Source organism: Octopus bimaculoides, chromosome 21 (assembly GCF_046866305.1).
Source record: "Octopus bimaculoides isolate indiv1 chromosome 21, ASM4686630v1, whole genome shotgun sequence".
Taxonomy (NCBI): Eukaryota; Metazoa; Mollusca; class Cephalopoda; order Octopoda; family Octopodidae; genus Octopus; species Octopus bimaculoides.
In genome coordinates, this window is record NC_142948.1 from 31,168,902 (window position 1) to 31,185,303 (window position 16,402).

General features: G+C 36.8%; 1 protein-coding gene across 1 annotated transcript; it reads right to left on the reverse strand.

Moving 5' to 3' along the window:
• Positions 1-1,185: 1,185 nt before the first annotated feature.
• LOC106873799 (70 kDa neurofilament protein) lies at positions 1,186-16,402 on the reverse strand. Its single transcript, XM_014921315.3, has 11 exons — positions 15,754-16,402; positions 11,699-11,885; positions 10,467-10,562; positions 9,229-9,393; positions 7,051-7,170; positions 5,921-6,141; positions 5,190-5,272; positions 4,533-4,636; positions 4,015-4,125; positions 2,606-2,719; positions 1,186-1,791 (listed from the first exon to the last, which is right to left on the reverse strand). Exons 1-11 carry the CDS (start codon positions 16,191-16,193, stop codon positions 1,756-1,758), a joined length of 1,677 nt encoding a protein of 558 aa, XP_014776801.2. The 5' UTR covers positions 16,194-16,402; the 3' UTR covers positions 1,186-1,755.

A 16,402-nucleotide genomic window follows, 5' to 3' on the forward strand; every position in this document is an offset into this window, starting at 1 on the left:
CACAGAGCGCATTTCTGCTTCTTTTTCTTCTCTTTAGGAGGGGATATCAAAGAGAGGTAAGTCTGAGATTATAGAAAGCCTAAGCTTTATAATCAGGCAGTAAACAAGAAAACTGATTTGCACTCGTACACCGTCAGGTTTGGTAAAATACCAAAGTATTAAAGAGAAGGATTGATGGAAAACAAATTTCTTGATCAGTTCAAACATATTTGGGAGACATTTTAAATGCTACAGGCATTTTCACACCAGTTTAACATTGAGGAAAATATTCGCGATTATAGCTTTGAGCTAATCGTTAGTGAGGACTTTTCTTCACGGTAGCCTAAAGTTTGCATGCGTGCGTGCATATGTGTATGCATATGTGTGTCTGTCTGTCTGTCTGTGTATGTGTTTATGTGTATGTGTGCGTGTGTGTGTGTGTGCGCGCATGCATAACAGGAAATTTATTTTCATTTGTATTCATTATCATAGATGCACTGGGCTATGAAATATCAGATTTCATAAAAAGGCTAGACATGCCGGAGTCCTCCAAGAACTGATTGAAGTGATCCAAATACCGTCGATTGGTGAACCCTGAAAATTTGTACCAAATAGCAGGAACTCTGTATCTAAGGTCCTCGGCTTAAAACATGCCTACAATCACACGTACTTATAGATTATAGAATATAGAATATACTCAGACACAGAATCAGCAACCAATTCACAAAGCCCTGTAAGATGTCTTGACTTAAATGAGCTTTGCTGATTTGTTTGGGGAACTCTAAATTTTTTAAGATGGGCAAACCTAAATAAATTCCAAAGATGTGTGTGCGTATGTGTGTGTATGTTTTTGTGTATCCGTCTGTATGTCTGTGTGTGTATGCGTGCGTTAGTATATAAATTCATCATACGCTCCTTCCCCACCAGCTGGGGCTAAACCTCTTTCATAAACTATACGTCAACACGAGAATAATTTAGAAAATATTTATTTAAATTGCTGTAAAGTGGGATCAAATCCCTCAAATGTATTGACATATGGAAGACGAAAGGCAACGTTGATCAGTATGAGATTTCAATTGGAACATATAATATAAAATAAAGACATTGACGTTCTAATCGGTTCTATTGATTGTGCTTTATTTTGCTCTTATAAAGTATTACAATAAGGAGACTATTTGAAGATGATTAAAAATGCATACGAAAATATATATTAATAACATTTTATTGCCATTTTTTCATACAATTTAATTGAATTACAAAGTACAAGGTTGTTCAAAGAATAACAAATAACGGTCCCTAATTCAGGAAAAAGCTTAATATTTTCACAAGATATTGTTGCTTATTTTTCTCGATTAATTTTGTGTGTGTTGCATAAATTCTGTGTTTTTATACTGTGAAATACTATTAAGTGCAAAACATTTGGAAGCAAAACACACTTTACATTGATGATATATTATTTAGGTAACAATCTTTATTGAAATTACGATAACAAAAGGTATCAAGCTGAAGCGTTTGTTAATATTTGATAATTTTTTAAACAATATTGTAAAATATATTGGATTTGACAAATGAATTTACTCTTATTTTCTGTAATTATCTGAAATATTTGTGAATCATGAAAAAATATTAAAGCAGAAACTGTGAAGCGTTCAGAAGTTTACTTTAGAATTAGTATTTCAAGTGAAATTATTATTTTAATGGGAAAAGAAGAGATTTTCTGTAAGTCGGTGCTAACTGCAACAAAACCGGAGTTTTTCTGCTGAGACATGACGTACTTCACGAGTTTATTTTGATAACAACTGAAGAGTATTCCTGAAAAGTGAAAAAGATTGAAAAATTAATGAATAAACAAGGGGATTCGTTACCAGTTAAGGAATTGGTGCACCATAAAGTAACCATTTTCATGTAGTTTACCGAGGCTAGTCGTTCTGGCCTGAGTGTTACAAAACTGTACAGAAGAGTCAGAGGTCACAATATATTATTTCTCCATTTTGTACTAACAAGTTAAAAATGAAACATTTCATAGGCTTTTTTAACTTCGCATGATTTCTCTCGCATGATAATCAGAATATATCATATTTATCGGTGACTCGATGCTTCATATAAAACTAGTATTCTTATTGTGTGTTGCAACAAAGGTGTATCACTATGTTTAAGCGTATGAAAAACAATGCTATTGGAATATATAACACCTCTCACCAAGCCATGTTGGCAGAAAGCGTTTATTGGAGTCGACACAAGATCATGATGAAATATTTGTCACTTTTTAAGCTAGATTCCAACTATTACTTAAAGCAGTAAACTGTATCAGCCTTATTACATACTAGTGACTACCCCTAATGTTTTAAATATTAAGTTTGTTTGACAAAGGCATATTGAACTGATGATAGCATGTTTCAATTACACATTTGGTTGTAACTTCTTCCTCATAAATAAAATTTGTTCATTTTTTTATAATATGGTATATCAGGGAGAAAGAGTTACTATTGCCAGCAGGCCAGGTCAAATGACTACGTAAGATTAACTCTCGAAGTGCATGAATTTAGAAAGAGAAATGTACTCTATAGCTACAGTGAGAAAAGTGGGAAAGAAAATGTATACTAAACAAAAGATTAGGAGATCTTACCTTGCCTTTGTCGTCTTTCAAAGAAATTGTTGACGGGATAGCCATTGTTCCCCATTGAGCGACAGCGGAAGATGTTATGCCATCTTCTCCAGCACCGTGTTTTGATCCCCAAATCTAAAGATGGATACAAATAAATTAATTATAACATCATCAACAAAAGCCAGAAATGTGAACACGAGGTTTAGTCGATTACATGGACTCCAGTTCTTCACTTGTACTTTATTTTATAAACCCGAAGTGGCAGACGGAAGTATTGACTGCGGCAGGATTTGAAAATGCAAAGTAAAGAGCCGGAAACAAATATCAAAGTGTATTTTTCGGATACCCTAACGATTCTTCCAAAGCAAGAACTCTGAAACTTTAGTGAGAAGATTGTCTATCGATGTTATCAACATCAGAATGTGACTGGTAATTTATAATCTTTATCGAGCACTGAGGGCTGAAAGGTAAATTAGACATTGGCAGGATTTGAACTAAGAATGGTGGGACGAATAATACTAGGCATTGTGTTTACTACTCTAAGAATTTTGACTATACACAGAATGATTAGTAACTGTTTTCTTGACCGTGGTTAGTGTAATGGTCAGAGAGTTGGCATCCACTTCAAATTAACTGCTAATGATTTCAATGTAATTAACATAAGCACAACTTAGAAATACTCCTACTTAGAGTAATTCTTACTTCCACAAACGAATACCATCTTCCTTCTTCTTCTCTTATTATCCCCCACTACTCTTCATTTTAGTCATGGATCAGAGATAATAGAAGAAAAATGTTACGTCTAACATATCAGAAACAATAGAACGAGCTGGCAGAAACGTTAGCACGCCGGGTGAAATGCTTAGTAGTATTTTGTCTGCTACTGCGTTCTGAGTTCAAATTCCGCCGCGGTCGACTTTGCCTTTCATCCTTTCGGGGTCGATAAATTAAGTACCAGTTACGTACTGGATCGATATAATCGACTTAATCCGTTTGTCTGTCCTTGTTTGTCCCCTATGTGTAGCCCCTTGTGGGCAGTAAAGAAATGGGTATTTTGTCTGCTGCTACGTTCTGAGTTCAAATTCCGCCGAGGTTGACTTTGCCTTTCATCTTTTCGGGGTCGATAAATTAAGTACCAGTTACGCACTGGGGTCGATATAATCGACATAATCTGTTTATCAGTCCTTGTTTGACCCCTCTGTGTATAGCCCCTTGTGGGCAGTAAAGAAATAAGAAACAATAGAACGAATATCGCTCTAGATGACAATCTACGGAATGCTGACTCCCAACAATCGATAGATACTAGATTCAATCCTCGTCACAGGATCGCCGTCTCTTTTACAGACTTAAACTATGAATTATAATATCTGATACTTAGTTATTTTAAGTTATAAGAATAATAAGCAGTTAAAAATATAACTAAAACTTACCTTCACAATTTTGCCAGAACTAAACACGTTACCATCGGTAAACTTATGGGTGTTAATCGTGCCATTGTCAAGGGTTTGGGTCAATGTCCAGTTCTTCATGTTTGGTGCACTCTACGATTGGAAAGAGTATATGCATTACACAAAAATAACAGAATACTGATGACAATGAATTATATGGATGGTTAATGTACCAATGGGTATAACGGACGTAAAATTGATTCCCGTGTTTGTGTGCGTGTGTATGCAGTTTTGTGTATGTCTGTGTTCATGTGAGAGGGAGAGGGGTAGGAAAGGAGGAATGAAGGTTTGCTGCGCTTTCAATCAAACAGTAGAGACAAACAATAACTTCCTTCTTACATACACAAAACTTACAACAATCATGTACACTAAGCGACGAAATAAAAATACTAGTAGCAGTTAAACTATTGGCTGTCGAAGTGTATCAATAAGGAAATGGTATAAAAGTGCAGTATTGTATCTGACACCAGCAGACCTAATACATCAACAGAAAGTCTTACCTTCGAGGACTTTCCAACGTCTTCAAGTTTAATGTATGTTCCATCGGTTGCTAATTCAATGATGCCCACAACGCCAGTTGTAGAGCGACTCAAAGTCATTTTACCTAGTAAAGAAAATATCCAAAGATATGAATATTTATTGAAGTGTGTGTGTGGTGGGTGTATGTGTTCGTGGGAGTGTATACGTTTATGTGTGTGTGTGCGAATGTGTGTGCACAGGGATACAAGTATATGTATACATTTCGTTTTTGGATTTGGTTTGCAAGATTTTTTATGTGTATGTGATTTCGTGTGTTGAAGCATATTCTGTTGTGTCTGCGGAGAGTCATTTTCTTATCGTGCCTTAAAATTTAATACACTCACCGTTAAAATTTCCACTTATTTCCACTTATTTCTTATTTCATTTTATATAAGAAATAAGTGGAAATTTTAACAGTGAGTGTGTTAAATTTTAAGGCACGATAAGAAAATGACTCTCCCCAGACACAACAGTATATGTATATACTTTTCTATATATGAATCTACACACTCATGCATTTGCACATATATATATATATATATATATATATACATATACATATATATATGTATGTATGTATGTGTGTGTGTTGGTAGTGCATTTTTATGAAGCAATTGAAGAAGACAAGTGCAACTTACTTGCTGCTAGTGCGTTAGCGAGTGCCGACTCAGCCTCTGTTTGAAATCCACCAATAGCAGTTGCAAATGATTTCATGCCTATCCTGGAAAATTAAAATATATTTCACGTAATTACAGTAAATATTTTAGGTTAATATGTAGACATAATGAAAGATGTACTCCAACACAAATTTTGTTTAATATTCGTTATTCTTCAAAGTGTACGTGGTTTTCATGTAATCCAACCTCAGTTTGACCTGGACAACAAAAGTCTGTGATGTGGGGTGAGGGCTGATTTCGTCATTTTGCGTGTCGGTTTATATCGTTGAATTTGTGTTTGTTACATCGTAGTGTAGCGGCTGAAAAGATTTAAGTCAGGCGACTTTTACTGACAAACATAACGGACGGTGCTTCCACTCCCCAATCACCGGTCGCTTTTGAGGCAAAAGAAAGTACTATATTACTGCTGTTGATTCTTCTTCAGTCTGATTTTACGTCCCTTACTTTCTTCTTCTCTCCCCTCCTTTCTTTTGTCTCTCTGGCTCTCTCTCGCTCTCTCTCTCTTTCTCTTTCTCTCTCTTTCTCATCCTTTCTCTCATCTGTTTTCAGACCTTGAGAATGAATTCTACTGCGTTTCTTACGCCCATTATCCCATAAGTGCTCTCTGCGACTCCATCAGCAGGTGAGAATCAACAGAAAGACGAAAATATTTTTAGAATGTTATTATCTAAAGTTAACTATTTATCATTTACCTGCTCTCTTCGCCTTCGAGAAGTTTGCGATATGCTGAAATTTCCAGTTCCAGAGACAGTTTAGCATCCATCAGGTCTTGCAATTCCTTCAACATTAGCTCTAGCTCCAGACGCAAATTAGTAATTTCGGCCTTGTAATTCTCACCTTCAGTTGCACGTTTGTTTTCACTATCCTCCAACTCGGATTCTAGAAGCTTAATTTTTCTTTTCAAATTTGCTACCTATAAAGACAAGTCAAAGTGTACAATTGTCAACTACGAAAAAACTATCAAAACATAATCCTTAAACGTATAATTACAGGATGTTCGGAGTAAATTTGATGATGTATTTTTTTTTTCAGAAAGTACTTGATACATAATTGTTAATGGCGTTGCAGAGCATAAAGATGAAAGTTGCAGTTGAAAAGAGGTTATCTGATATAGGGGACTAGACGCCATCTGCATATTGGAAAAAAGTTACCTGTATCATGATGTTGTTACTGTTGGCACTCCGTAGCTTATGATGTCGATGGTTCCAGTTGATCCGAGCAATGGAACAGCCTGCTCGTGAAATTAACGTGCAAGTGGCTGAGCACTCCACAGACACGTGTACCCTTAACGTAGTTCTCGGGGATATTCAGCGTGACACAGTGTGTGACAAGGCTAACCCTTTGAATTACAGGCACAACAGAAACAGGAAGAATGAGAGAAAGTTGTGGTGAAAGAGTACAGCAGGGTTCGCCACCATCCCCTGTCGGAGCCTCGTGGAGCTTTAAGTGTTTTCGTTCAATAAACATTCACAACGCCCGGTCTGGGAATCGTAATCGAAATCCTGTGACCGCGAGTCCGCTGCCCTAACCACTGGGCCATTGAGCCTCCACTGTATCATGATGATACAGGTGTCAAAATACCAACATCAAGATTGCTGCTAAATGTTCTGTGAACACTATCAAGGCTGTAAGATGTGACATGGACAGCTGTAACAAAGACTACGAAGCCTTGGCCAACAGCAAGTGACATAGCAGGCGTTCTGACTGCGTATCCTCCCCGGAATTATATCTTTCTATTTAGTATAAACTAAGGATGTTATTTAGTTTATACTATATTGATTCATTGATTCATTCATTCATTGATTTATGTAATGTCTCTTACCTCAGTTTCATATTTGCTCATTTTAGCTGACATATCGGTGTGTTCCATCCGTAAATCTCTTTTCTTACTCGCGTCTACAACATCTCCTTTGGGCTTGGTAGATATCTTCATCATCCTTATCTATGGAGATAATAAAACTATTTATATGTGTGTGTGTGTGTGTGTGTGTGTGTGTGTGTATGTGTGTGTGTGTGTGTGTGTGTGTGTGTGTGTGTGTGTGTGTGTGTTTTATTTATTTTTCACACTGTTGTAGCTGAAATGACATTACAGGGATAAGTTACAAATAGTTGGATTGTAAAAGAATACTTGGATAACGAAATAATAGGCATGAAGAGTAAACATTACGGAAATGGCTGGTTCCTCTCCTCATTCCCTTTCCCCTCCTCTCTAAATAATCTAAAAGAAGATGAGGGTGTGTCTGAAAACAATAACGTCTGTCCTTAGTCCATTCAAATTTGTCTGTTATACATGCAATCAGTTTTCTCATGGCGATCAGTCAGAGTAAAACTGTTTGTCCATCCCAGCCGAAAGGAAGGCTATAATGTGATCTACACGATGGACTCCACTGGAAACCAACTTTGTTTCACACCTAATTTCAGTTATGCAACATAACTCTGTCTACAACTTAGCAATGCCTATGCACTGAACACCTGTGATGTAAGACTCTTTCATCGTTCTGCAAGCGTGTTGGATATGCCTTGATGATGTTATAGCACCTCTGTGGAACTTCTCCAGAGCCTGCAATCATCGAGCGGGAATTTTTAAAATGTCTTCATAATAAAAGAGAGGAAATGCATTCAGAGTAACCTGTTCAGCTGATCTTAACCATAGCCCTAATAATAATAATAATAATAATAATAATAATAATAATAATAATAATAATAATAATAATAATAATAATAATAATAATAATAATAATAATAATAATAATAATAATAATAATAATAATAATAATAATAATAATAATAATAATAATAATAATAATAATAATAATAATAATAATAATAATAATAATAATAATAATAATAATAATAATAATAATAATAATAATAATAATAATAATAATAATAATAATAATAATAATAATAATAATAATAATAATAATAATAATAATAATAATAATAATAATAATAATAATAATAATAATAAGAAGAAGAAGAAGAAGAAGAAGAAGAAGAAGAAGAAGAAGAAGAAGAAGAAGAAGAAGAAGAAGAAGAAGAAGAAGAAGAAGAAGAAGAAGAAGAAGAAGAAGAAGAAGAAGAACAACAACAACAACAACAACAACAACAACAACAACAACAACAACAACAACAACAACAACAACAACAACAACAACAACAACAACAACAACAACAACAACAACAACAACAACAACAACAACAACAACAACAACAACAACAACAACAACAACAACAACAACAACAACAACAACTGTGTGAAGTGTAGAATAGACAACACTACCGACACCAACAAATGCAGAATGTGTGGTGAGAGGGGTGAAACGGTATGTCACATAGTTTGCGAATGCCCAAAATCGGCACAACACGAATACAAAAGACGCCATGCCAATTTGGCAAGAATGATCCATTGGGAGCTCTGTGGAAATCACGGCCTACAAGGAGCAAAGACGTGGTATGAGCAAACCCCAGACACCGGAAACCGGGCTACTAAGAGCGCGGGCTACTAACCCCAAGATTCCGAGTTTGATTCCAAGCAGTGACCTGAATAATAATAATAATAATAATAATAATAATAATAATAATAATAATAACATCGAAAAATACCTTAAGAATGAGAACCCAGTTTCGAAATTTCCCCAGGATACCTGATGAAGGCTGGAGGGTATTTCAGCCGAAACGTTGTGTTAACAAAAAACAAGATGGGGGGGAATATCCGTCAAATGTAAACAATGTACATAATTCCTCGTCTCGTAAACATAGAACTGTAGTCGAAATGTATCTACGTTCTGCCCGTAGCTCTTCTACATGACTAGAGAATGGTAGCTAAGATTTAAAAATTTTTTTCGATCGAAACACATTTTCTGTGGATTTATATAAGATTACTGTATTTCCAAACAACATAGCAGCAGAACAAACACAATTAATAATGTTAAATTTCCAACACTTTTAAATCATATAAATACATTTGTTATCTTTTAGCTTTCAAAAATATCTTTACCTCCTCTGCATGACGACGTTGCAAATCAGCAATAGCTGTTTGCAACTTAGCTTCGTATTCGACACTTAAAGCAGCAACTGTATTTCCAGCGTCGGATTCCTTTACTTGTTGAAGATTGCACTGCTTCTTTAGTTTTGCTATCAGTGCTTCATATTCTTTGATCTCCTACAAATAGTAATTAAAGGAACACAATATGTAAGATGCAGGTTAGGAAATTAATATTAATTTTTATTGAGCACGTTTCGTATATTTAGAACATTATGTTAATGAGAAATAAAAACAATGAACATGCGAAATTGTTGACAGTATATTGCTGGTATGTATTTAGAATACTGTTAACACTGAACACTTTTATCATCGTGTCAAAGTGTATTCTCCAGCCAAATTCCGAACATTGTTGAGAGGAAGTTAAAACCAACACAATAATTCAATGAAACCAATATCACTACTTCATAGAGCAATTAACGGTGTCTGCACATTGTTATATATCTCGTTCTTTGAGAAGGGCAGGATTAAAGCCCTAAAGGCAATATTCGTATCAAGGGAGACGTGTCCCGGCTGAATCTGGTCGAGGAGGAACAAAAACATCCTTCATACCGTTCGAAGGTGATATTTTGCATTTTAACGCTAGGGGTGCCAGTGTGGTAGCGTTGACGTTTCACCGCTGCAATGACAACCGACATTATTTCTTATTTATGCATAAGTTTGGAAGCTGAGCCAACAGGGAGGAGATACAACTAGATGAAATCTCCAAGCGGTTTAAATGCAAAAGTCTCCGATAGCCAAGTGGCAAAAAAAGTGTTTGTTGAAGGGCACTCTGGAATCATGACCTGGCTGTGGCCCATCCCGCTTAATGTATCAGAAGTTAAGGGCCGAAATACAGGATTTTTTTCTCTCTGTGGACCCTAAGCTGTTCAGTTTCTTTTAAAGTTTCTTTACCTCTAATAACAGATATGGGTAATGGTTCAATTGATAGATAAGTGATCAAGTCGTAGATAATTGCAGATTCTGTATCGCGGTTCGATCCACTGCCACTGTGGTTGGTAGATAAATGTAATCAATCACTTGAGAAGTAGTGATTTTTTAAAATTATGTTTGCGTAAGTGAAGCAATCTGATTCAAGAAAGCCTAAAATCGCTGTGAAGAATTTAAAAAAGAAAATAACTAAAAACTTCATGGAAATTCTCCTGTAAGAAAACAGAATTATAGGAAAGGGTAACAAATAAAAGCAACATTACGGCTCTATGAACGTCTATATTGAAGTCAAGTTCATCTTCCAGCGCCTCGATGCGCTTATCTGACTCCAATCTTTGAGTAGTTTCGTTTTGTAATTTCTGGAGAGAAAAAAAACACAAATACTTTCGTCATTGTTTTTTATTACATAAGCATCAATAATTCGTCTCAGATGGCAGATAATGTACAGAAATAAGATAATTGAAGTTGAATCGTAAAGAAATTTGTGAGATATTTTCAGGATGATAATCCATAATATGATAGATATCAAAGCTTTATTCTTTACAGTTGTATCTGTCGTTGGCATTCCGTCGCTTATGACGTCAAGGATTCCAATTGATCCGATCAACGGAACAGCCTGCTCGTGAAATTAACGTGCAAGTGGCTGAGCACTCCACAGACACGTGTACTCTTAACGTAGTTCTCGGGATATCCAGCGTGACAAGGCTGACCCTTTGAATTACAGGCACAACAGAAACAGGAAGTAAGAGTGAGAGAAAGTTGTGGTGGAAGAGTACAGCAAGGTTCGCCACCATCCCCTGCCGGAGCCTGGTGGAGCTTTAGGTGTTTTTGCTCAATAAACACTCACAACGCCCGGTCTGGGAATTGAAACCGCGATCCTATAACCGCGAGTCCGCTGCCCTAACCCCTGGGCCATTGCGCCTCCACACAGTTGTATTAGCATTGTCCAATTTATTTTGTCGGTAAGTGATTTCACAGTTTCCACAATGGCCAAGAGTGTTTTTTCACAAATTTTTTCAAAGAGGTTTTTACTGATAGAAAGAACCATCTGAGAAAAACGAAGTTTCAAATCCAGGCTAGACTAAACGCGGTCGTACTAGTTATTTATAATAATAAGTGGCGTAATATCGGGGTTGAAAGAATGACGCTTACAATATTAAATATACTAAGTCAACCTGAAAATAACAGAAACTTTTAAACGTTTACCGGTTCTTATGAAACTTTTAAGTTAACGGAAGCTAAATGTAACGGAAGGTAATTAGTCAGATAATGATTTTCGAAGTTAACTTAAAAGTTAAATCCTTAACGAAAATGTTAACTTCATTAATTAACGATTAACGGATTAACTGACTTACGCCCAGCTCTCTGTGTATGTGTAGAGGGAGGGGCAATGTGTACACATATCAGTGTGCGGAGAATTGTGATAGAGATAGAGTGCGAGTCTGTGAGAAAGTGAGAATGAGAGAAATTATGATTTCAAAGTATTATAACGTACTGTTCTAAGTTCAGTCATTTGGCCGCTAAGAATGACACTTCTATCCTTGCAGTTACCAAGTTGTTTCTCCATTTCACCTGCTCTCCTTTTGCATGTTTCGCTGTCTGCAATGCGGCGGGAAACTTCATCGTGTAACCCGGCAATATCGACTTGTAGTTCGTCTCTCTCGTCCTGCACTTGGCTTAATCTAACAGAAAAATAGTGAAACGGTTTTACTATAGAATATCTATTTATCCCAGGTATTTGATTGGTGTGGCTGGAAGACAAGGTAATGCTGAAATAATGTTTTATATTTTAATTAAATAATACCAGCATTATGATAAAATTATATAGAAAAATACTAAACGATCAACACAAACGGCAGCGTTTCTTATTCAGTTTATTTGTTTTATTTGGTTTATTCGTTTATTTTGAACGTGAGAAACTTAACTTCAGATAATTTTGTTAGCCTAGAAAGAGGAATTAATATTATCTGACCTCTTCGCCATACTTATAGCCTTCATCGGGATTTTAGGAATTAATGTATAGAAGGAAAACTTAATGTGTTGAAGGAAAACTAACCCACGGAATAAGTACACAAATGGGATTGAGCCAACGAGAAGGTCACTCTTAATTCTTTGATATAATTTCCGATTTTTACAGTGTCTTAATACAATAAACTACTACTAAATATCGCATTTCACTACTTAATACTTCTAGGCAATCATCATCTTTCATCCATTGGAAAATGGTTAAAGTAACTACTAGTAATAAATAGGGCCTTATACAATTTACTACGACCGTTGGCTTTGTGTCTAGTCAAACAATAACTTACACCGAAAACTAATAGATATTTACCAATATTACGTGTAATAAATGCAAATACAGAACCATGACAGATAGATGCGATGGGGTTCTCAGAGAACGATCAGTTCTGAGCGTTTTTAAGTTATAAGGGGTGTATAAAAAGTTTTCAGCCTAACCTAGAAACGGGGCTGCTAGATAGCTGAAACAATTTTTTCTGGTAAGTGCAGTCTTTTCGGAGTATTCTTGCTCATTTTCATGATTCTGATATTTTTTATTTATTTATTTATTTGCAGACTTTTAAATAAACAAGTGTTGAGGTTACAAAGAAAGTGGAGAAAACTGAGTATCATGCTGTCATAAAGTACCTTCATTTGAAAGGCATGACTCCATCAGAAATCCATTAAGATATGGTGAGAACCTTAACAAACAATGTTCCTTCATATACAACAGTCAAACGCTGGGTAAAATAATTCAAGCGTGGCAGGGAGAGTGTGGAAGATGATCCCAGACCAGAGAGACCTCCAACTGCAACCACCAAGGACAACCTTGACCTTGCTCTTGGTATGATAATGCAAGATCGCCGAATATCATGTCGTCAGAAAGCCGAGAGAGTGCGCATCTCAATTGAAAGAGCAGACAACATTGTGACAAAAGAACTTGGGTTCTCAAAGGTTTCCGCAAGATGGCTCCATCGCCTTTTGACTCCAGAACAGAGACTCACCAGGTGCACTTTGGGTTCACCACTACCAGCCTGAAACCAAGGAACAATCAAAGCAGTGGAAGCACACATCTTGTCCTACCCCAAAGAAGGCCAGGGTCATTCCTTCAGCTGGAAATGTCATGGTGTCTGTTTTTTTTTTTAATTCTCAAGGTGTATTTCTGGTCGGTTACCTTGAAAGGGGTCACACCGTGACAGGGCTGTATAATTCTCAGCTACTGATACGCCTCAGAGAAGCAATCAAAGAAAATAGGCCGGGAATGCTCACCAGAGGAGTCCTTTTTCATCACGACAATACTCCAGCCCACACCTCAGTGGTTGCCATGGCAACAATTCATGATTGTGAATACGAATGTGTTTCCCATCCGCCCTATTCGCCAGATTTAGCCCTTCTAACTTTCATCTATTCCCAAAAAAGAAAAAAGCCCTGGCTGGTCGCCATTTTGCCAGTGACAATGACGTCATAGACGCTGTAGGAAGTTTCTTGGGGTCTCAAACAAAACAAACTCATAGAATCGAGGCCGTAGATTGCCAATAGGAAAGGGATTATGTTCCAATAAGGCAATGCCTGACCATATATGTCTTTGTCTACCTGAACAAAGTTACATGAACTTGACTAGGTTCTCTTACCCCATCAACCATATTCTCCTGATACTGCGCCATCCGACTACAGAACTCATTGTGAGGGAAAATAGTTAACGATTTACATGAAGTCCAAATGCATCTAGATAACTTTTTTCTTCCAAACCAGTCAAATTTTATGCTGATGCAGTCAAATTTTATGCTGATGGAATTTTTAAATTGCCTGATAGATGGGCAAACGTCATTAATAATAATGTAAATTATTTCACTGAATAAAATTTATTGAAAGGTCGATTATTTATTTCCCTTTCTGCATATTAAAACACGCTCAGAAATTTCCGGACAACTTAATAGTACTTCAGAGAATTGCAAAGATTTATGCAATTAGGCTACCATCTTTCCCATTCTGAGGAAAACTTCATAAAAAATCTGGTACCATAAAATCAAATATTCTACCATCTTTCCAACTAAAGTATAAGTACTCCCTATTCTTGTTTTCATGTTCAACAGTTGTGTTTTGGAATGTCAAGGTTGTGATCTCAGATTGTAATCATAGAAATATGCCGAACGAACTTTTTTTTTAATTTTACCTACGTTGATTTGCGACACCCAGTTTCTCGTACACTACTAGTGACTAAGAAAATAACTACAAATCTGGGAGCTAAGTCGTTTTGAAGCGTTCACATTTCTAACGAAACACCTGGTCAGATGTTTTGCCCAAGCTCAATTCCTCACTGGTAAGATCTATAATGAAAGGCATTCCAGTTGTGACAATTCCATCCTTTGTAAGGCAGTTAAATACGATTTGCGTAAGATTTATCTGTGTTTTATAGCATGTTGGATGACTCTATTATTGTTGGCTCAACATCTGGTTTGTAGAGATGGCATATATATTAAGTGAAGAATTTGAAGAAAGATTTTGAAGCAACCCTGCTGTCCGAAACATTGTGTGCAAACCATTGCCTCGTCGCCGTAAACTTGCTGGAGCACGCTCACTGTCTCTCTAGCAGACCTCCCAAGTTTAGCGCATAATTTTACGTTGGCTCTTTGTTCCAGCTTCCTACCCATGACAAAATCTCAGACTACAGCATACACGTGATCACAGAAACACAAATTTAACAATTTTCGAAGTAAACATAGCAATTTCACTCGGCACACTGCTTCATGAAGGGCACTGATCTCACTGCGCACGCAACCGTATGCTGCCATCATCTGGCGCACTATAGATCTAGTTCAACTTTTGATAGCACCAGATGTTTGTCAAGTACATTCTCGATATTTGCACTAAATGTCAAGCTATATCAAGATTCTCTTCAAAAATTAAAGACTCTACAAGACCGAATTCTTTTACATAATATGTGAAAGGACCAATAAGGTTTGTGCTGCATCGCAGACCAAATAAAGCATATGTGCTTAATAGTGATATCATACATGCTACAAACATTAAAATTTTAAGGCCTGAATGTCTAAATAAAATGTTCAAATTCACTTAAGGGGGAAGGTTGTTGTTGTTGGCACTCCGTCGCTTACGACGACGAGGGTTCCAGTTGATCTGATCAACGGAACAGCCTACTCGTGAAATTAACGTGCAAGTGGCTGAGCACTCCACAGACACGTGTACCTTTAACGTAGCTCTCGGAGATATTCAGCGTGACATAGTGTGACAAGGCTGACCCTTTGAATTACAGGCAAAACAGAAACAGGAAGTAAGAGTGAGAGAAAATTGTGTTGGAAGAGTACAGCAGGGTTCGCCACCATCCCCTGTCGGACCTCGTGGAGCTTTAGGTGTTTTCGCTTAATAAACACTCTCAACGCCCGGTTTGGGAATCGAAACCACGATCCTATAACCACGAGTCCGCTGCCCTAACCACAGGGCCATTGCGCCTCCACAATGGGGGGAAGGTAGAGAAGTTTAATAACTACAATAAAGAAGCACAGAAATTAAACATTAAAAGCAAATTTCACTCACTGTTCACTCAAATCTTCAACTAATTCTTCAAGCGTTTCATTTTTGGATTGTATTTCTGAGAGTTTCTTATCATTCTCTACTTGGCGCGCTTTCAAGTCATCCAGTTGATCTTCGTATAGTTTCTTCATTTCATCACATCTAAAATCAACCTTAATTTCCAAGCGGCCTTTAAGATGTTTGTTTTCAGCATCTACGACACGTATTTTTTCAAGGACGTTGGCAAGCTTTATATTCAATACTTGCATCTCTTTTTTTTCTCTTTCGCCCTTATCTTTCATGTCAGCAACCTGTTTTTGGCCATGTTCTGCTACCACTCCAGTGGGAAAGACCGCTGGAAGTGTTTGGTGATGAGCTTGCATACGAATGCCATCCCTGGCATGTCTTCTCCTTCGTCTCACTTGTACCACTGCTTTACCAGCTTTTATTCTTTCTGGATTCATTTTTGTTGTTATTATTCAAAGACTTTGTGTTGAAGAAAAGGTGTGGGAATGTAATAAGGAAGAATCCACTGCTTGGAGCACGAACTGTGCACAGAAAAAGTTTCAGCAGAACAATTTACGACCTGCAGCTAAATGATCAAGTCTAAGGCGGTGTCCGTTTTTATATACATCAAGGAAGTGTAGTAGTGAGAGTACGGGAATGTTTGATG